At 58.8% G+C, this 21,494-nt stretch overlaps 2 protein-coding genes across 8 annotated transcripts; one reads left to right on the forward strand and one right to left on the reverse strand.

Moving 5' to 3' along the window:
* Window positions 1-804: 804 nt before the first annotated feature.
* Window positions 805-3,696, forward strand: CFD (complement factor D). The gene is made up of 5 exons (XM_061423301.1): window positions 805-1,246; window positions 1,866-2,022; window positions 2,111-2,255; window positions 2,343-2,600; window positions 3,477-3,696. Exons 1-5 carry the CDS (start codon window positions 1,189-1,191, stop codon window positions 3,636-3,638), a joined length of 780 nt encoding a protein of 259 aa, XP_061279285.1. The 5' UTR covers window positions 805-1,188; the 3' UTR covers window positions 3,639-3,696.
* Window positions 3,693-21,326, reverse strand: MED16 (mediator complex subunit 16). 7 transcript variants are annotated; one of them, XM_061423293.1, is made up of 17 exons: window positions 21,204-21,325; window positions 20,281-20,414; window positions 19,751-19,928; window positions 19,094-19,201; window positions 18,678-18,847; window positions 16,823-17,254; window positions 16,075-16,180; window positions 14,211-14,366; window positions 13,760-13,971; window positions 12,922-13,128; window positions 11,880-12,090; window positions 11,377-11,510; window positions 11,044-11,236; window positions 10,333-10,549; window positions 9,023-9,106; window positions 8,396-8,536; window positions 5,937-7,322 (listed from the first exon to the last, which is right to left on the reverse strand). In XM_061423293.1, exons 3-16 carry the CDS (start codon window positions 19,881-19,883, stop codon window positions 8,410-8,412), a joined length of 2,490 nt encoding a protein of 829 aa, XP_061279277.1. In that variant the 5' UTR covers window positions 19,884-19,928; window positions 20,281-20,414; window positions 21,204-21,325; the 3' UTR covers window positions 5,937-7,322; window positions 8,396-8,409. The 7 variants fall into 7 exon arrangements, with proteins under 7 accessions (XP_061279278.1, XP_061279277.1, XP_061279275.1 ...); XM_061423291.1 differs by having other exon boundaries at window positions 21,183-21,325; XM_061423294.1 differs by lacking the exons at window positions 5,937-7,322; window positions 20,281-20,414 and adding an exon at window positions 3,693-5,304 and having other exon boundaries at window positions 21,183-21,325.
* Between the last annotated feature and the right edge of the window lie 168 nt (window positions 21,327-21,494).

Here is a 21,494-nt window from a genome sequence, read left to right on the forward strand (position 1 = left end):
TACATAATCTGGACTCCACTTGCAAATGTGCTTTTGTTTCAGAGATTCTGATTTTAGTATGGAAACATGTCAGGATCTAACAAATCACATTTGCTATGTTGTTTTCTAATTTTCTTTTCACTGTGAAAAGAAGGAGAAGGGGAAAGATGGTGCACTGCTTCCACTGGGAACAGCTCACAGCTTGAGGTCCTCCCCACTCTTCTGGGAGTACCCAGCATCTCCCTCTAGTAGGTTCATGAGATATTGACCCACCATCCCCAACTTACAGAGGACCATGTAACTCAGGTTCTGCTCATCAGAACCTTTCATCCTCTGCCTGCAAAAGATGGTTTAGGGGCATGAGATCCAAGTTCGGCCAATCCGAGACAGGCTTGAGACGCTGGCTACAGTGATGGGGAATTTGTAGAGGGACTGACCCAGCTTCTGGGCTGAGTCTAGGGCCCCTGGGGCCACAACAATGAAGGAAAAAAGTCATCAAGGAGGAAAGGAGGAACCAGAGGGAGACCTGACCTTGTTAAGGTGCCTGGATCAAACTATAGCTGAAGGTGGACCCATGAACTTTGCGTGTAATTTCCTTGTTGAAAGTTCTACCCGGTTTGCCTTGGTTTTCTGTCACTTTTATCCAGTCTTTCCAGTCACCCCTACACATCACTTTTCCCATATTCTACTTGGGGTATCAAGCTCCAGAGCCACACCAGTGGGAACAAGGGTGTTGGATGACCTCTCCCCACCCCCACCGGACCTCTTCTCCAAGTTGTAGGAGGAAGAGAAAGAAGGGAGGAGCGGAAAAGGAGGAAGTGGGTTGTTTACAGACTGTGGTCTTCAGCTGCTGTTGCGAAACTTTTGGAGCTGGGTAGGCACTAGGGGGGACTGGGCTGGGGGGCTAAGGGTGGGTCCATCCCTCTGCTCAGCCTGCTGCCCATCGGAGGGGCAGCTTCCCACACCAGGGCTGGCCCTGGGTCAGGCTCACAGGGGTAGCTGGCATACCCAGCAGCCCGTCTATACTCAGTACAAAGTCCGTGGGAGAGAACCGCACCCCTGGGGAGAATGGACAGGCAGCTTCCCTTTCTCCAACTGGGCCGATGCCCACCCGGCAGATAGGGCCTGTGGGAGCGCCCGCCTCCTTCCAGCCTCATAAAAGCACCCCCACGGTCCTGCCTGGGTCAGTGTCAAGGCCACGGAGGCATCATGGCAGACAGATCCCTGCACCTGGTGGTTCTGATCCTCCTCGGGACAGCCCTGTGTGGTGAGTGGATGCGGGATGACCAATGGGGGCCACCAGCTTGCAGGGCAGTCAGCGAGGTGGCCCCTCCATCAAACGGGACTATTCCCCAGCCCCACGTGAACAGAAGGCTCTGGAAACCAAGGAATTCTCCAAACTTTAGGGATTTGGGGGTTGTTTTTTGTTTTGGAGGTGCCAAGCAGCTTGCAGGATCTTATTCCCTGACCAGGGATTGAACCCCTGCTCTTGGCAATGAGAGTCCCAACCACTTGACTGCCAGGGGATATTCTTAAAACTTTGCATCTAGCTTTCCACACACTGGAAAACCGAGAGGCAAATGCTGGCAGGGATGTTGGGTTTGGGCAGCCCCACTTTCCTCGTGTTTAAATTGAAGCCATCAGGCCCAGTGTGTAGGCATGGGGTTTTCCCCAGGTTCCCTCACTCCCTATTGTATGTCTTCTCAGCTGTTCCTCCCTGGGGCCCCCGGAGGTTGTGATTCTGTTGGGGAGGATTGCAGGATGGAATTCCAGGTCTGAGGGGGTGTTACAGCCAATGGAGGGTGGGGTGTTGCAGTCGATGGGGGATCCCGAGGGCTGGGCTGCAGTTACCCCCGAGGTCCTCACGCTGACCTGCCTACTTCTAGCGGCACAGCCCCGTGGCCGGATCCTGCGTGGCCAGGAGGCTCCATCCCACTCCCGGCCCTACATGGCATCCGTGCAGGTGAACGGCAAGCACGTGTGCGGAGGCTTCCTGATAGCAGAGCAGTGGGTGATGAGCGCAGCGCACTGCCTGGAGGACGTGTGAGTGGCCCGGGGCAAAGAACGGGGCCAGGCGGGGCGGGGCGGAGCGGAGGGACGTGGTTCTGATGTGCGTCCACCCCACTCCCAGGGCCGATGGGAAGGTGCAGGTCCTCCTGGGCGCGCACTCCCTGTCGCAGCCGGAGCCCTCCAAGCGCCTGTACGACGTGCTCCGCGTAGTGCCCCACCCGGGCAGCCGGACAGAGACCATAGACCACGACCTACTCCTGCTGCAGGTCTGTTGGGTCTAGCCGCAGTCCCCCCGTTGCTCTGGGGCTCCGCCCCGCCCTGGCCATAACACTGGCTTCTGCCCCATCCCCCAGCTCTCTGAGAAAGCCGTGCTGGGCCCTGCCGTGCAGCTCCTGCCATGGCAGCGCGAAGACCGAGACGTGGCTGCGGGCACTCTCTGCGATGTGGCGGGCTGGGGCGTGGTCAGCCACACCGGCCGGAAACCCGACCGCCTGCAGCACCTACTCCTGCCGGTGCTCGACCGCGCCACCTGCAACCTGCGAACGTATCACGACGGCACCATCACTGAGCGAATGATGTGCGCGGAGAGCAACCGCCGGGACACCTGCAAGGTGCGCAGGCGGGGCGGGACGGAGAGGGTACCAGCCTGCTGGGGTTGGGGCCTGTAGAGGGGCGGGGCGGCGGGGCAGATCTACTGTGGGTGGGGCCAGTAGAGGGGCGGGACAGACAGGGGACCAGCCTGCTGGGGGTGGGTCCAGGAGAGGGGCGGGGCGCCCTGGGGACGGGGCAGAGAAGGGCAGGTATGTTGGAGGGCGGGGCCAGCAGAAGGGCAGCGCACTCGGACAGGCCGGACGGGCACGGCTGGCCTGAGGACAAAAAAGGGTTGGGAGGAGAGGTGACAACTGGGAGAGGATGTGGATGCGTTGGGACCCGAGCTTGAAGGCTTCGAGGGGCTGCTGCGCCGAGACTGGGACGGAGGGCGGGAGTGGAGCTTGAAGTGGCGGAACCGAAAATCCGGAGGCGAGGCCTTGACGGGCGGAGGTGGGTGGACCCTGGGGAAACTGAACAGTGAGGGAATGACTGGGGCCTCAGGGCTGAGCGGAATTGCAACAGGCTGGAACTGCAGCAGGCTCTGCTGCTGCTGCTGCTAAGTCGCTTCAGTCGTGTCCGACTCTGTGCGACCCCAGAGACGGCAGCCCACGAGGCTTCCCCATCCCTGGGGTTCTCCAGGCAAGAACACTGGAGTGGGTTGCCATTTCTTTCTCCAATGCATGAAAGTGGAAAGTGAAAGTGAAGTCGCTCAGTCGTGTCCGACTCTTAGCGACCCCATGGACTGCAGCCTACCAGGCTCCTTTGTCCATGGATTTTCCAGGCAAGAATACTGGAGTGGCGTGCCATTGCCTTCTCCGGCAGCAGGCTCTAGTGGAGCCGAACCAGGATGCGGGAGGGCGGGCCTGTACCGTACCTCACGACCCTGCTCCCCGCAGGGCGACTCCGGAGGCCCGCTGGTGTGCGGCAGCGTGGCCGAGGGCGTGGTCACCTCGGGTTCACGGATCTGCGGCAACCACAAGAAGCCCGGTATCTACACGCGCTTGGCAAGCTACGTGGCCTGGATCGACGGCGTCATGGCTGAGGGCGCAGCCGCCTGAGGAGGCCCTGAGAGGCTGCGGTCACGGGGCCCGAGCAATAAAATCATCCATTCCTGCACCCGGTCCGCCTTTATTGATTGCATGCTGCCTGCAGGAGTGGACCAAAGCGAGCAGACTGAGGGGGTGGCGGAGTTCTGGTAATGATGTACCAGAAGGCAACCGAAAGGCTGAGACGTGCCTGAAGGAAGGGCATTCAGGCTCAAGTCCGGAGGCCCCATGCCCTTCAAGCCTGGCTTCACTTTATGCCTAGGCCACACGGTGGCGCCCTTACTCTTCCCAGGAAATAGAAGTGTCCTGAGACCTAGCAAGGGGTGCGGGTTGGGGTAGTGTCCCCTTGGTTTCCACTTCTCAAGAGGAATGTGAAGGCCTACTGTGTGCAAGACCCTGCTCTGGGCTGAGATCTAGGTACACAGACAGTTTGTGTTCTTAGAACCGTGTCCCAAATGGGGAAACGCTCAGAGACGCTATGCGACTCTCCTGAGCAGCCTGGAATTCAGCCCCGAGCAAGGCACCTGGCCGCGTTCAGAGGCCGGCCTCACATGCAGTGTGGCTCACTGACTGTCCAAAGCTGACTGGTGTCCCAGAGCAGCTCCACTGATTGGGGACCCAGATGACTCACCACCTTCCTGGGTCTTGGTTTTACCCTTCTGTGCAAGATGACAGGGCAGAACCCAGGGACTGAGGCCCTGGGCCCTCTCCCACTTGGAAAAGGGGCCATTGAAGCCCAGCACCTACTTGGCCCCAGATGTTAAGCCTGACCCACAAAGGGAACCTCTGACCTCCCTTTGGTCAATAAAGAGACTGAGGGTCTGAGAGATGGTCATGTGCCCGAGGAACTGGAACTGGAAACTGGCCAGGTGTTTTCCTGCTATGAAGCGTTCATTCACATGGAAGCTCTTGAGACACAGCTAAGACCCAGCCCTGCTCATAGCAACCAGGTCAAATATTCCCAGATGCATGGATGGAACTTCTGAGTGATACTGATGATGGGCTGGGGGTTCTCCTAGGTGTGCTCAGGATTTTTTTTTCATGTGGGATTTAAGAAGCTGCATGCACTTAAGTGAGAGTGGAAAGGAAAACGTAACTGCTGGTCAGTCAGCCATCACAGACTCACTCCTCCCGTGGTTACTTCCTGAATTAAGCCAAGACACTGGGAAGTGGCCCTGAAATGATCCAGTTGGGAGGTGGAGCAGTAGGATTACCAGATTTAGCAAACAAAAATGCAGGCTGTCCAGTTACATGAGAATTTCAGGAAAATTTTGTTAAGTATGTCCTATGTCCCATGTAATACTGGGGACAGATTTAGACTAAAATACCATTCATTGTCCATCTGAAATTCAGACTTAACTGTTCTCCTGCATTTTATCTGGCAACACTAGTTGGGGGTACAGATGAGATAAAACAGTGAGCAACAGCCCCTGAGGTCAGTGGCTGGAGCAGAACCAGATGGAGCTGGTGGGGCAGGTGGAGGTAGAGGGGACTGTAGGCCTCCAGTGGGAGACACAGGCTCCTACCATATACCCGGGTGTGTGTGTGGGGGGGCACGTTGCTGCAGTCATCTGTGACCCTGGACCCTGAAGGGCTTCTGCTTCCACTTCTATCTGGAGGATGGTGTCTTCAGCCTCCTCAGACACAATGGGGTCCCATGGGCCTGGCTCTGAGGAGACTGAGGGCACAGGAGACATCCAATCAGAGGGACCGAACTGCCTCTTCCTGTCACAGGAATGCCTGCTCTTGTCCCCAGAAGGGGACCTGTGTGGACATGGGGTGGGGGAAGGATGAGGGGCAAGGAAACCTCCCCACCCACAAACCCCCTCCTAACCTGGAAGGCTTTCCAACAGGGCCCTCAGATGACCTGACGTTTCTGGATAGCCAGGCATGGGCATGCCCATTGGGCTCGTCACAGCGGCTCTTGGACACTCCGGTCATCCACCACTCAGTGACAAGCTGCCCTAAACTCGGTGATGCTGAGCCATCCCATCCCCTTCATCTCACTCAGCTTGTGCGGGTCGGGGTCACACAGGCATGGGGGTGTCCCTGCTCCATCCCCTGGGTGACCAGACCCAAGGGGCCAGCCTGCAGGTGTCCAGAGGCTCTAGGAGGAGGCCCAGGAGCCAGGCCAGGTCCCACCAACCCCAGGTCAGCCGGCACCACCTCCCCTGCACAGGATGGGTCGGAGCAGGTCCAAGGGGAAGGGACCAGGACTCGTCCTCCAGGGAGCATCTGAGGATGGTGGCTGTGGTGTAAACCCCCACTATTTAACCTTACAGCAATGAAATATGAGTGCAAGAAACACGCTCACTTTTCTAAAACAAGTAGCTGCTTTAAAGACTTTAGAATGACTTCAGAAAGGTAAGTGGCTTAAAAAATACATGGTCAAATGAGGTAAAAGGCTGAGAAAATATATGTAAGAACCTGGGCCATGTGCCGCTCCGCCAGAGAGGCTGCCCATTTCAGGCCCGTTTCTCCAAGGGGCTGGGGTGCCAGCAGCAGCACAGGGTGGGGGGTACCCCACAGGTCCCTGCAGAAAGCACCACTCAGATAGCAAGACATGGACACCCCTGAGTGCTGGGGCCACAGGCAGGTGGGCCAACTGGCCCAGGTAATGGGGCCCCTGGAGCGCTGCCAGTCCCTGAAAGCCTGACACAGCAGGCAGCATGCTGACCTCCGCAGGACGCCTACCCAGCCTGCCCTCCCTTGAGCGTCCAGAAGGAAAACAAGAGAAGCAATTACTGCTTAACAGGCAAGTACTGTGTCTGGACTCTGGGGAGCCACATAATCGGTGAGAGTGGTTGCTGGTGAGGCAGGACCCCTGGGGGCCACAGCCTGAGCTCCCAAAAACCTGGTGGGGGAGGGGAGGAAGGCAGGGAGGCAGAAAGAGACAGAGATACTCCTGTGTGCAGGAACCCAGGCAGTAGGGAGCAGCCCCCACCCACATCCAGCCCACTGCTCCCCGCTGGGACGCCTGCGTCTGGTAGACAGTAGGTGCTCAATAAATGCTGGCCAAGCAGGAAAGCAACACACACAGGCACAGAATCCCATGCCTGTGGAGGGGGATGGGCTGTGGGGGGGTGGCGCCCAGGACACCAACAAGACACCTGCTGCCCAGGGGGATGTTTCTGGGGCCTGCCCATGTCAGAGACAGCAGTGACAGGTACAGGTGGGGGACCCAAGGCTGACGCCCGGTTGGTGTCAGTTGACAGCGGCCACTGGACGCCTGGCAGCTTCATGTGTCATGTTCTAAAGCAGAGTCCTCAGATCCTGGACCCTCTGAACTGGGACCTAGGGGTCCTGAGGGGCGGCACTTGCCGTGGTTCTGCCTGGGGCAGGCCCCAGCCTATCTCAGTTACCACCTCGCAGGGTGATCACGTGGCTAGGTCCTCCTCCCAGATAAATCAACAGGCTCCGAGGGAGAAAGAGGCTTGACGGCTGGGCTGAGGTGCCAACTTGAGGCTTCAGGCTGTGTCCTCACTGGCCCTGTAGGTTACAGGGGTGCTGGCGCAGCAGACAAGGCCCCCAAAGCATAGTTCCAGGGTGGTGGTGTCTAAGAACACCCAGCGAAGGTCTGGAGCACATGGCTGCTCTGTCACTGGCAAGAGGATAGCATGGCTTTCCTGTAAGTTCCTCAGGAATCCACTGACATTTTGCACAGCAGAAGAAACCATAAACAAAACGAAAGACAACCTACAGAATGGGAGAAAATATTTGGAAACGATGCAACTGACAAGGGTGCAATTTCCAAAGTATATAAACGACTCATATAGCTCAATATCAAAAACCAACCCAATCAAAAAAATTGGCAGAAGATCTATATGGACATTTCTCCAAAGAAGACATATGGGTGGCCAATAGACACATGAAAATATGCTTCACATCGCTAATTATTAAAGAAACTCAAACGAAAACTACAATGAGGATTCACCTCACACCAGTCAGAACAGCCATAGTTTAAAAGTCTGCGAATTCTGGTGAGGGCATGGAGAAAAGGAAACCTTCCTACATTGTTGGTGGGAATGTAAGTTGGTGCAGCCACTGTGGAGAACAGTATGGAGGTTCCTCAGAAAATGAGCATTCTCACTCCTGGGCAAATATCCAGGCAAAATTATAATTCAAAAAGACACATGCCCCTCAATGTTCACTGTAGCACCATTCAGGACTGTCAAGACATGGAAACAACCTAAAGGTCTATCAACAGATGAATGGATAGACACATGGTACATAGATACACAATGCAATATCGCTCGGCCACAAAAAAGAAGAGTCCTACTTTCAGCAGCAGTGGATGGGCCCAGAGATTGTCATGCTAAGTGAAGTAAGTCAGACACACACAAAAAAAGACAAATATCACTTGGTATCACTTACATGTCAATCTAAACTATGACACAAATGAACTTATTTACAAAACAGAACCCAACTCAAACAAAGAATGCCAATTTATGGTACCAAAGGGAGAGAGGGGAGGGGTAAACTGGGAGTGTGGGAAGAGCAGATACACACTGCTACTATAAAAAGGATGAACAACAAGGTCCTACTGTACAGCACAGGGAACTATATTCAATATGCTATCATAAGCCATAATGGACAAGGTATGAAAAAGAACACGTGTGTATACATATGACTCAATCACTGTGCTGTATGCCAGAAACAACACTGTAATCCTTACTATAATAACTTTAAAAAAATTATTCAACTAAGAATTAAAGGCCATAACAAGTGAAAAAAAGAGAGAAGAAAAGAAAGAAAAAGAATGCACTTACAAGCCGGGATGTAGTCAGGGGTAGCTGAGGGGCATGCGCCACCAGAGCCCCCCACACAGGCAGTTCTTAATCCAGCGCTGCTCCCACTGTTTGACGGCGGTGGTCTTGTTGGGCGACTTGAGCATGGTGACGCAGCCGCACCTGCAGATACAGCAAGCAGGTGGGTGCGGTGCCAGGCAGGCCGGCTGTAGCCACAGGGCCTGGCACATGCTACTCCACCTCAGGATCGTGTTCCCTGCACCCCTACACCCCACACAGTGAGCTAATTCCTCCATATCCTTCTGTCCCCACTCAATACCACCCCTCACTTCCCTGAGTGGACAGAGGCTGGGCCAAGCCTAGTGGTGTGACCCTGGGGTCGTCTGGCAGCAAGCGAGGCCCCATGTGCACGAGCAGCGCGGAGGTGGCCACTCCTCCATCTCTGCCCTTGTCAGACCACTGGGAGCCCCAAGAAGGCAGGCTTGGGCCAGCCGCTCGCCGCTACCCCCCACCTCGGCCTCACCCTTTATCAAGACCGCCAGGGATACCCACTCAGGAGCCCCAGACAGACACAATCCTGGGACCCTGGCCCGTCGGCTGGGAAGCTGCCAGTGGCGGAGTGGAATGGCATCTCCTGCAGCCACTCACCTGGTACACGCCTTGCAGGCCTCCGTGGGGTAGGCGCCCAGGTGCAGCCTCCGCAGGTGGTCCATCTTGGGCTGGCCCGGCGCCCTGATGGAGAGGAGCAGGGGAAGGCTCGGGGGTGTGCACATGCATGGGCGCACACATGCATGCACACACGCAGACACAAGCATATGCGCACATACAGACGTACGGGTCAATCTCCTAGAGGCAAAGCGTGTGTGAGAACACGGAGAATCCAGGAGCCAGACTCCTACACACCCTCTGCCCACAGGCCCCTGCTGAGGGTGACGCCTGGAGCAGAGTGGAGTGAGCCCATCAGGATTTCTGAGGCTGGGGCACTCGTATCACACAAGTTTGAAAACTTCCTAGAGTGTGAAAGCCCTTTGGCGACCAGCCGCCTCTCTGTGTAAAGTGTTTCCTGAAACTCGAGCACAAACCACAAGTGTGTGATTCATCAAGCCGTTCCTCCCACGGCTTTAGAGATGAGAAAGAAAATCCGGAAGTGGAGGAGGAAGGCCCAGAGTCTTCCCGGAGGGGAAGGGGGCTGTGGGGATGCTAAGGCCCCTCCCCAGTAAAGGACCACTTGAGAATCCATCCCATGACACCCTGAATGGGAGGTGGCCTGTGGAGTCCTAGGTTCGCCTTCCGGCCTGGTGTCTATCTCTGGACTGTCCCTCGGAGATTGAGATTACCTGCCTGTAAAGTGGGGACAAACCCCCACCCAGGGTGCTGCTCCCTCAGCAGGCCTGGGCTTTCTGGACTCCGTACATCCAAAGAATGGCCCCCGAGGTCACTCCCAGCAAGGTCTGCCTAAGAGTGTTCTGCTTCCTGGCACCTTGGGACCTGCCAGGCACTCTGGGCTGCAGCGCAATTTATGGTGGGGGCTTGGGGTGTGAACCTGAGCTCCAGAGGGGCTGGAGCCCAAGTAACCAAGGTTGGCCAAGTGGGCCCTCCATGCGGGCCGTGACAGGCTAGGGGGAAGATGACGTCACCCGGACAAGCAAGGACACAAATTAGTACAAGCCGATGACCTGTACACTATAGTACAGTATAGTGTCTGGATGGAGGGAAGTGACAGGGCAGGGGAGGTGGGTGGGGCGGGGAGGAGTCTGGGGGCAAGGAGGAATCTCAGGGGCAAGGGAGGGGAGGAGTATCGGGGGAAGCACTCAGGTCAGGCTGGAAGGAAGCAGCAGGCGCAGCATGGGCAGAGGCCCTGAGACAGACATGTGACAGGGAATGTCAGGCAGGTCTAAGGGAGACTCTTCTGAAAGAAAAGGTATCCAGGGCCCTGAGTCAGAGGTGAGTGTGCATACCTGATGAGGCCATCCAGCTGCAGACCAGTGGAGCTACCAGGAAGAGCAGGGGCCTTGCCAAAGTGCAGGCGCAGGGGCTGCTTGGGCTGCAGGCGGCTGACCAGTCCGTCACTAACAGGCAGCCAGTCCAGGCTGGGGATGAGCAGCTGGCTGGGCAGTAGGCAGCACTCATCCACCAGCGCCTCGTCTGGCTCACTTGTGGGACCCTCGTCACGACCTGCGGGGGGAACAGGGGACACAGGACATCATGCTTAGCGGCCCTGCCCACAGCACTGCCCACCAGGAGGCATCATGGCCTCCTCCAGGCTCACAGAGCGCCAGGTGCAGGCCCCAGCCCTGCCCTGACTTCTTGAGGAGCCTGGGAAGCTCCTCCCCCTTCTCGGGCCTGGTCCTCTCCTCTGCAAAATGGGGACCCATTTATTTATTTAAAAAATGTGCAGCGAGTACTGGGTGCCCTTCCTGGCATCAGGGAGGCAACAACGACAAAGCCTGGTCCCAGAAACACATGACACAGGACAAATAGGAGCCTAAGAGTGGCCAATGTTTACTGAGCACCCACGGTGTGCCTGGATCTGTGCTAGGTGCTGGGGAAATAGTAGGGGGACCACAACAGAGCAAATTTGACCAATAGGAGATTACATTATGGTGGGGGGACTCAGCCAGGGCTTGTATTTTGGTGGGGAAATGAGAGAAGAGGAGTAATTGTCTTACAGCAGATCCAGAGCTTGGTGAGCAGGCGAAAGAGCAGGGACATGCTGTCCTGAGTGTCTGAGGTAGCCGTGTACACAGGCAGGCAGCTGGGCTTCAGCAGGCCCCAGATGCGGATGACAACCATCAGCTCTCGCAGCATGCCCAGCGACGTGCCATCCCGCAGGAAGCTGTGGCCTGGTCGCAGCGGGGAGCCCTATGGGGAGGAAGGTTCTGGTTGTGTACTTTCGTGTTTGAGCATTCCAGGACCTCTGTGAGTTGCCATCAGATGGCCTTTGGGGAAGGGTGGGGCTTCTGGGAGGAGCTGAGCTGGAGGAAGTGGGGCGGAGGGCACACCTGGTTGGGCAGACTGGCCAGCAGGTACAGCACAAAGTCGCCCACCCACTGCAGGAGCTGCTGCAGTGCCTGGAGCGTGTTCATGTCCAGAACGAACTCCTCCGTCTTGAGGTTGATCATGACCTTGTCAATGTCTGGGAGGGGACAGGCAGTCAGGGGAGGCTGGGAGCTCACATAGGGGGTCCTGGAGGGCAGGGCTGGAGGGAGAGGCTCCGGGTACCCACAGCAGGGCTTCAGGACACCTGACGCTCCTTGGACCCCCTGGGCAGGACAGCCTGGAGTTCCCGCGGGCCTCCAGGCGCCCACACATACAGTGCCCCTGGGGATGCCACCCAGGCTGCCTCATCTTTGTTCCCAGTAACACCCACCATGTCCCCAAGGGCAGTGGTGGGGGGAGGGGAGCACATGCAAGACACCTGAGGGATCCTCCCTGGCAGACAGCAAGGGCACTTGGAGGGTGGGGGTGGGACCCAGGGTGGCCTGCAGGATGGAGCTGGACCCACCAACGTCTGTGATCTTGGCACAGATTTCGGTCAACCGGTCGCCAGGACTTTTGTCGGGTGTGTTGAGCACGTGCGGGCGCAGCAGCGACTTCAGCGTGGAGCTGATGGCGATGAGGAAAAGCTTTGCGTGGTAGTCACACACGCGAGTCACCGTGCAGGGCGACAGCTTGCACAGCGAGGCCTTCATGGCCAGGATCCGAGTGGACAGGACCTGGGTGGCCATGATGTGAGCAATTGGGGCTCGCGCCTCAGGGCGGGGCCAGAGCAAGGCGCTGGGCCCAATGGACAAGGGGCTAAATCTCTGGGCCTTGCCCTCCTTCTGGCAGAATCAAGTAGAACCTTCCCTCACAGGACAGCAGGGTTTCAACCTGTGGGTGGGTCAACCCCAGGGGCCAAAGGGCCACGTCTGGGATCCCTAACGATTTGGGGGTGCCTGGCATGAAGTGGATAGGGGCGGGGATGCTGCTCTACCCCCCCTCACTCCTCGACCCTGATGTCTCCTGGGATGCCACGACTGAAGGACTGACAGCATCAATGTGCGCGTACACAGCTCAGCCGAGCACTGAGTGGCTGGACGCTAGCGGCATTCCTGGCTCTGAAGCCAGCTCCCTCCTGTGCAGTTCACGCCGGCAGCACCCTCTCACATCTGAGCTCTCTCAGATCTAAGCCCCGCACATCCGAGCTCTCGCACATCTGAGCGGGCTGCTAAAAACCACGCGACCTCTCCTTTCTGTTTCCTCCTCGTGTTGGAGACCGAGGCACAGAGGACAATTCCGGATTCCTAGCAGTGCTGACCTCATGGAGGCTCTAGGTTTGCAGTTACGCCAGGTTGCGTCTGGGGGATCATTTCTTCCTGCCCCTCTCATCTTTAAAACTCGAGGTCACTGTTCTTATCGCAGGGGCAAAGGCCTCCACTGACACGCAGAGGCAGGTGCAGCCAGGCCTGCAACCACACCCTCCTGGGCTGAGAAGGCAGGGAGGTGGGCTGCCTGACCCACGGGTAAGAAGGGGGCCCCAGGGGAGGGCGGGGAGGGGCCGGCACCTGCTGCAGCTCGGCCTTCTGGCGTGTGTACTCCTCATGCAGCTTCTCCACCAGGCTCTGCACCATGCCGGGCTGCACGTGCAGCAGGATGTCCCACCAGTCATAGCCAGTCACCATGCAGTACTCCAGCAGGAAAAGCAGGTGCCGCAGGGCCAACCCCACGTCCAGCGAATGGCCCATGGATGGCGAGATGCGCAACATGCTCAGCTGTGGGGAGAGGGCGGGGCGTGAGGGGATGGGAGTCTGAGCACCAGGGACAGGGCGGGCTCAGCCCATGTGGGGTCCTGGCCTGCCTCATTTCCTGTCACCTGGGAGGGCTACAGAGCCACAGCCTGGCCAGGGGGCATGAACAGAGCCCTTTCCACCAAGGGTGTGCCTGTGGGGTGGCAGGGCCTGCAAGTCCACTTGGGGGCCGCATGGTCCCTCTCACCAGGCCAAACCCATCCCTACCCCACCCATCCCAGATGCCGAGGGTAGGGCCAAGTAGGTACACTGCCCGATAGTGATTTCCTGGGGAGTAGGGGGCACATGCACGTGTGACCAAGTGTGTAAACACATGTAGATGTGTGTAAGCAAGTGTGAGAGTGGATGTTGAGAGGCACCTGTCCTCTTGCCAGGCCATGGATGGGTTCCTTTGAGAGGCAAGAGGCCAACACAGGGCACCTGGCGTGCATGCGGGGGAAAGGTAGGGGAGGCGTCAGAACCCCACGTGAGGAGAAGCCACCCTAAGCCACCTCCTGCGCAACCCCCGCAGGCCACAGGCCTCACCCTGCAACAATGACCACACCCCACAGAGGCATAGGCCCCACACTCTTGGCACCCCCAGCACAGCACTGACCCTGCCGTGGTTGTCAATGCCCACGAGGGCCAGGGAGGTCCAGGAGAGTTGCATGGCCTTGAAGTGGACGGCGGGGCCTGTGGTCCGGGGGCGCTTGAGAGCTGGCTCATCTATGGGGCGCGGGGCGGCAGAGCTGTAGAAGATGGCCATGGTCTGCAGTGAGAGCCGGTGCACGATGTGGACACTGCCGTCGTGGAAGGCCAGGGCCAGCCCTGGGGGCACATGCAGGTCAAGCGGCTGAGCCCAGCCTTGGACAATGGGAAGTGGCTGCACCGTGCTCAGCTTGTTGGCAACCTCAGAGCCTTTCTAGCTCACTGGATATCAAGAGCAGTGTCCTCATCCCCACTGGGACTGACGTAAGGCTGGGCCAGGTTCCCATGACCCTGAGACTGGAGGCCAAGGCCACAGTGCACCCCTCCCTCTGACCCCCAGGAACCCTGAGACACTGTACCGAGGCCGGGGTAGAACTGGGTGTCACTGGCCACCTTCAGGTCAGTGTTGGTGAGTGAGATGGGCAGCTTGGGCAGTGCCACAGCAGACACACGGTCCAGGTCATTGGTGGCTGACAGAATCCGCCATTTGAGAATTGTGGGTTGTTTGTCACCAACTGAAAGGGGGTGTGGGAGACAAGGGGCAACAAAACGAAGATGAGACTGAAAGCAACAAGGGTGGACTGGACCCAGCGCCCTTCCCCTCCTGGGGCTCCCAGCCAACTCACAGGAGCAGGGAAGGGGGCGGGGGTCCCCCACAGGGCCCGCTTCTGGGCCCTTCACAGCGACGGGAGGAGGTGTCTGCCTGGGCAAGCAGCTGTCAGGGGGCAGGGGTGGCCACCTTGTCCCCTCGAAGGAGCCAATGTGCCGAGGAGGGGAACCCATCCCAGACCTTGCTGCCACACAAACCCCAAAATTCTCCTGTGGACTTGACTGGTGTGCACGGGGTTCTCTGTCCCTGTGGTCCAAGAGGTCCTGGGTGGACCCCAGCTCCCTCAGGAGGGGGACAGACAGGCCCCTCCTGGCACCCACACCCTCGGTGCCACAATGGAGCCCCCCAGCAAGAGGCGGGGTGGTTCCCATCCATCTGGGCTTGGTCTCTGCGTGCTGTGGGCAGAGGTGCCCAGACACCAAGGTGACGCTGAGACAAGCCCAGGCACCCAGCTGGTGGCCAGCACTCCAGCTGCCCCAGGGGGCCGGCAGACTTAGGGAAGCAGGCCGGAGCAGTGAGGTGGCCCAACCTAGGAGCATCCAGGAGCAGTGAGGTGGCCCGACCCAGGAGTGTCCAGCTCTGTTTCTGAAACAGAGTTTGAGGCTGGCTGTGATAACACACCTCTGCGCCCACCTGTCCTGAGAGCTCTGCCCCAGACGTCTCAGCAAGAGGAGTCTCCTGGAAAATGTCATCCCACAGGGAGAGAGAGGCTCAGAGAGGGGCAGCACTGAGCAGAGCTGTCATGGTGACAGCCAAGGCTATCCCTAGAGAGGGAGCACGTTCAGGCCAGGCCCGCACCAGCTGCCCACACTGGCTTCCTGATGGCCTTGGCCGTTTCTAGGTCACAGAGGACAGTGGCTGCTGTCAGAGGCTGAACAGCTTGCCTGAGTCTACCTGGACCCACTATCCACCCAAGTCAGGCCACCGCCTCTACTGCGGGCTGGACAGTAGCTGGTAGGGTGGGGCCCGAGGGAGACCAGTGTGGGCAAAGGTTAGGAGAAAGGGGCAGGAGAGGCAGGTCTAAGAGCCCACAGGGCCGTGAGGCTGGGACAAGGGATGGGGTGTGGGGGCAGCAGGTGAACTCAGCAGAGACCCTTGAGCACCTGGATGCCTGCCTCGGGAAGAGGCTCCACCAGGACGGGAGGCCCTTCTGAGTGAAGTCTGGTCCTACTGTGATAAGGTCCCAGGGTGGGACCGCACAGCAGGTGGGGAGCAGGGCCAGCCTGGGACTCGGGAAGGGCCAGGACCCCACTCAGGAGGTGCAGCCGACCACCCTCACACAACTCCTCTGGGACTGTGTTGAGCAGCGTATGTAACCCACCTGCGGGTGGATGGACCTCAGGGGCCTCTTGACTCAGGCCAGTCACTCCAGGGCCATGAGCACTACTGGCAGCAGGAATGCCCCGGGCTATGTGGCCGCGGTTCACCCCCGGCATCTCAGCCACATAGGTATCAGGAAGCGGGCCCCGCTGGCAGGGACGTGGGGATCCACGTGGGTGCAAGGTCAGAGAGGGAGGGAGAGGTGGGCACGTTCTAGCAAACTCAGGCCACCATGGTGCCGCCTCGCTGCACCCAGGGTAGTCTGAGTGTGCCTGGCCACCTGGGCGACTCACCAGCCGGAGAGAGCTGCTGGAAGATATTGTTCACAGGAAGTCCCTCCTTGCGCAGCGACCAACACTCCACCACACTGCTCGTCTGGCTGGATGCACACAGCAGTACCTAGGGATGGGTGCGTGGTGAGGGGCCTAGAACAGCCCATGGCCTCTGCGGGGTTCTGGCTCGTCTTAGGGCTCACATGCCATTGTGGGTACAACCCAGGCCCGCCTGGCCCGCGTCTGCATCTGCCCACCCACTGTCCTCACTGCCCTGGGGAGTGCTGTGCTGTGCTGGAGACGGTCATCCATGGTGCCCTGGCGGGAAGCAAAGGTACCAGGGAAACACATCAGGGACTGGTGAAGCTAGGGCTGGTCAGTACAAGGCTACGAGGGACCTCAGGGAACCTGGTGCAGGTAGCTCAACTCTGCCCCCAGAGACCCCCCCCCATCCTGGTCCTGGGACCCGGGGATACATCACCTTATGGAGCAGAGGGGACTTGGCAGGAGGGATTAAGCTAAGGCCCCTGAGATAGGGATGACCCTGGTTTCCCCAGGGGGCCCAGTGTCATCACAGGATCCTTATAAGAGGGAGGCGGAGGATCAGAGGCAGAGAGACGGGGGATTTGCACTGTTGGCTGTGAAGATGGAGGGAGGGGCCGCAAGGCAGAGATGCGGTGCCTCTAGAAGCTGGAAAAGGCAGGAGCCCCTGGAGGGAGCAGCCCCGCCCAGGTGTGGGTTTAGCCTTGAGGTGGCAGGGTGGGCTCACCTGCTCCGACATGTCGCGGGCCAGGAACTTCAGGTGGGTGATGGCGGGCAGCCGGTCGCGGCGGCTGAGGTCGGTGGTGCAGCGCATGAAGAGCGAGGGCAGGAGCTCGGTGTCAATGCGGCACTTCTCATTGACCACGCTCACGCACACCTTGTACAGCTGGACCGGTGACGCACTGCTGCCATCCGCCGTGGCCACCACAATGTTGCCGCCACCTGTGAAGGCAATGTCGGCCAGAGCCACGCGGCCGCGCAGCCGGCACAGGCTTTCAGTCGAGGTGAGCACCTGCCCGCTGGGCTTGAGCAGGGACACAGTGACCAGGCCGCTGACCGTGACAGCGATCCAGCCCTCCATGGGCTTGCCCCCGAACAGTGTGAGCGATGGCGAGAACTTGACGCGGGAGAACTTTTCCCCGAAGCTGGAGGCACCAGACTGTAAGGGAGGGGAGGGGTCAGCTGCAGGGGGGTGGGGGTGGGGGGCCCAGTTCATGCTCGGCCTCTAGGGGTCTACCTTCGTGGCCCAAGGACCCCCTCCTGGGAACCGCACCCTCAGGAACACAGAGGAACCAGGCAGAAGCCTCAAGAGTCCAAGCCTGAGGTCAGATTCAGCTTCAGCCACTGAGCGCTGGGTGACACAGGCCTCTCTGACTCTCAGTGTCCTTGTCTGCATGTCCAAGGACATGATAAGGAGGTCATAGCTAGACACATGAGGGACAGCAGTCAGCCATGTTTTCCTTAGGGCCAGACAGACATCCAGTGTTCTCAATTGCTCAGTTCAGCCACTCCGGGCTCTGTGCGTGGGCAGTGTGGGAGCACGCCTGAGCCAGTGCACAGAACAAGCTGGGAACCAGGCAAGTGGCTGCAGGACTCAGATATGCCCCCTGCAGGCAGTGCTGGGAAGCGCAGCTGCCACTGCTCTTTCATCTTTTCATCTTTTTGCCCCTGGGCCACCAGCCACTGCTGCGCTGGCCTCTGCCCCAGCTTTGCCTTTCCCAGCATCCCTAGGGGCAGACCCTAGGGAGGCCTGCCCCCCTGACTCCTTTCTGTCAGCACAAAGCATCTGTCACTGAAACAGCACGAGCTGGAGACTGCACAGAGCTCCTCCGAGCAGTGGGAGACTCTGCCCCTCTGTCTGGGGACGAGGAGCAGACTTACTAAGCTCACCCAGGCACCCCCAGGCTCATGGGACTAGACATCCAGGGAGGGCAGGGCTGACCACAGCCCCAGCTGAGTTTCCCGGACGTGTAGGTGAGAGCAGTGTTGGAAAGAAAGAAGCCAAAGCCCCCAAATGAGCCCCAAGGGGAGATGCTAAAAGTCTGAAAAAGAAACCTCCCACAGAAAAAACGGTCCAGATGGTTAGGCAGTAAGCCTTGCAATGAGTCACTCCCTAGGGGAGAAGGAACAGGAGGCAGACACAGGGAAGGGACGGAAAGGTCATTTCCCACAGCATCATTCTAGGAGGGCCTCCTGGCTTGGGAGCAGAGCTGACCAAGCCACGTGAGCTCTTGCTGCTGCCATAGGCCTCACCCAGGCATGGCCCTGACCAAGCCCCCCTTGCTTTCTCATACTGAACCCTGGCCCAGGCCCTGGCCCCACTTGACAATGAGGATGGCTGAGGTATGACTTGGAGACTGAACTCAGCACCCTAACCCAGGAGGCTCCCCTCTCAGGGGGACACCGGGCTGAACCGTGGGGTGCAGACAGGAATCAAGGGCTGTCACCACATCAACCACGTAGGAGATGCTAGCAACACAGATGCTGACAACTGGGTGGCAGGTGTGACAGCCTGGCACCATGAGAGGAGGAGCCAAGCCCTCCTTGGGCTTGAGGCCTGCTCCCCCAGGCAGGACATCCACCTTTTCCACGTGCAGGGCCAGTTTCACACCGTTGTGCAGCCAGGACAAGGCCACGATGGGGTCCCCTTCCACCACGCTGCCCACGGGGCTCTCCCAGCTGTTGGCCAGGTGGTCAGCCATGCTCCAGCACTTGATCTGCCCATCGGCATCAGCTGACAGCAGACGAGAGCCTGGGGAGAAGGGGGAGATTGGGCAAACCTCTGTCACAAGCCCCATCTCCACAGTCCATCAGGGTGGGGGGCCAGACTGGAGGTGTAGAGCAAGGGACCAGCACAGGCGAGTTCAGAAACAGGGGCGAGAAGAGCAGAAGCCTCAAAGGCACAGGTCAGGGTTTCAAGTCCCAGCTCTGAGCCCAGGGCCAAGGCCAGGAAGACAGAGCAGGCAGCCCTGGCATTCAGGGTGGGGGCTGCCCTCACCGGACTGGTCCCACTCCAGGCAGGTGATGGCCTCACTGTGCTCTGAGCGGATGGAGTGCACGTCCCAGGGATGCTCAGTGTCCAGGATATGGATCATGCGGGTCAGGTCTGCAAGGACAGTGAGGTCAGTGCGGCAACAACGGCCTGGTGCCCAACCACCCCAGGGGATTGGGGTGTCGAAGCCCATCAGGAAGTGTTGAAGCCAGGTTGCAGGGGCTCCAGAAACATGATTTATACACAGGCAGCCTGAGGGGAGACCCATGACCCTGCCTTCTGTGAGGTTACAACTGTGCTTTCAAAATGGACCCAAAACACTAACAGCAGGTGTCTCTCCATGGAAGGTTAGGGTTCTCATGCTAAAGTTTCATGTTTTCCTAATTCTCTCTAAGAAGTGCATATTGCTCTGTGGTGGGAAGAATACCAGCCCTGTGGCAGAGTGCACCGCAAAGCTGATGGTGACACATGCGGCTGGAAAACTCCCTCAGGAGCCTCAGCAAGCCACAAGCGGCCACTGCCCCCTCTCCCCCTGCCCCGCAGCCGCGGCCGTTCCTCAAGGTTATCTCTGTGCCCCTCAGCACCCCTGTCTCAGAGGAGGAAAGCCCATGGGAGCTGGGGGGGAGGGCCCCATGAGGGGGCCTGGGATGGGGGGTGGCACACCTTGGTCATCACTGCGCAGGTCTGTGGTGAAGGCGATGAGGTTGCGGCAGGACCAGGTGCAGGCCAGGGGACCCGACGGGCAGTGGGTGCTCTTGGGCCATTTCTCCCACTCACAGATGTAAGCCAGGTCCATGGCTCCCAATTGCCAAGGTCACACAGGGAGGACGGTCACCAGCTCCTACAGGAGGGAAGACAGGCTTGTCATCCATCTTCACAGGGTGCCTGCAGGCCCCGAGTGCGGTGGTGGATGCTGGTTACCACGGGGTACAAAGTGGACTCAACCCCTGCCCTGCGTGTGGCCAGGGAGCTGCGTTTTACACAAGCATGGCCAGGGATCAATCCATGCAGCTGGAAGGAAGAGCATGTCAAGCGGAGAGAAGAGCCAGTTCAAAGGCCCAGAGGCTTGACTGAGCCTGGGGTGCTCAAGCAGTGTCTGGGCCTGCAGAGCAGGAACAGAGTGAGTGGGGGCGTGGAGCAAGGTAAGGATGGGGAGGGGATGAGGCAGGTCTTGCAGGGCCTGGGGGTTTCACCTGGAGGGAGATGGGAGCCCCAAGAAGCCTGTTTCTGTTTCACAGGCCCCTCTGGCTGTCTGGAGGGCACGGCTGGGGAATGGGGTAGAGGTGATGGCACTGGTCCAGGTGCACCGTGACGAGGACAGTGAAAGCTGCGATGAGAGGTAGCACCCAGGTCTATTCTTAAGAAGGAGCCCGTGGACACAGGAGAACCAGTGAGGCTGCCTTAGACAGAGGCAGGGAGGCAGGGTGGGGGTTAGGCAGCACCTTGGGGCCTGGCTTCCAGGGGTACAGAAAGGGTCAGTGAACGCTTCCTGAGCAGGCTCTTTGCGCCCAGCAGCGACTAAGGTTATTTCCTTTCACCTTCCCAATCACATTACCCGCTCCTTCTTAAAGCCTCGCCCCGGAACACTGAGACCCGGCCCACAAGCCCAAACAGCAGTCTTTTTAAGCTCTGCCCCAAAGCCCTCCGGCCCCGCCCCTACAAAATGTGCTTTCCAGACCCCACTCTCAATTTGTCCCTGGCTTCCCCTGGCCCGGCCTGAACTTCTGTTTTTATCCCAAAGTTTCCAAAACAATCCCAAAGCGCCTCCTCCACACACCTGGCCACCCAGGACCCGCCCCAAGCCACCCGACAGTCCCTAAGATCCGCCTCAAATGCATCCCAGGCCCTCCCCGGGGAGGTACAACCTTAGGCCCTCCCCGATTTTCCACCGCCCAACGCAGGGCGCCTCAGGTCACCCCAAATTTCCGCCACGACCCCCAGACCACGCCCAGCGCATTCAGGGAGCGTACCCAGCACCCTCTGCTCTCCAGGACCGCCCTCTGACTCCACAGGCCCTGCTCCGACCCACAATCCCAGCAGCGTCGGCGCCATCCGGAGGCTGGTCGACTGCCCAAGCCCCCAGCCCCGCACTCACTGGACCAGCCTGTACGCCCACCGAGAAGGAGGCTGCCGTCTGCATTCGCTCTAACGCCCCAGCTCCGGCGCCGCCATCTTCCCAGGACCAACCAGTCTCCCGCGCAGCCCGGCTGCTTCCCGGAGACTTCTGGGACCTCAGTGGCTCCGCCCCGCTTCCGGGGTAATTTGCATGCGATCGTGGCTTTCCAACAGCCATCTGCGTTATATTTGGTGGAAAAAACAAACACTTTCTTAATTAAGTGAATAATTCCCTTAGATTAAGCTGTGATTGCACTAGTTTCGTAAAGAAAAGGGGAAAATTGCTCTATTG

Source organism: Bos javanicus, chromosome 7, assembly GCF_032452875.1.
Source record: "Bos javanicus breed banteng chromosome 7, ARS-OSU_banteng_1.0, whole genome shotgun sequence".
In the NCBI taxonomy this organism is placed as follows: domain Eukaryota; kingdom Metazoa; phylum Chordata; class Mammalia; order Artiodactyla; family Bovidae; genus Bos; species Bos javanicus.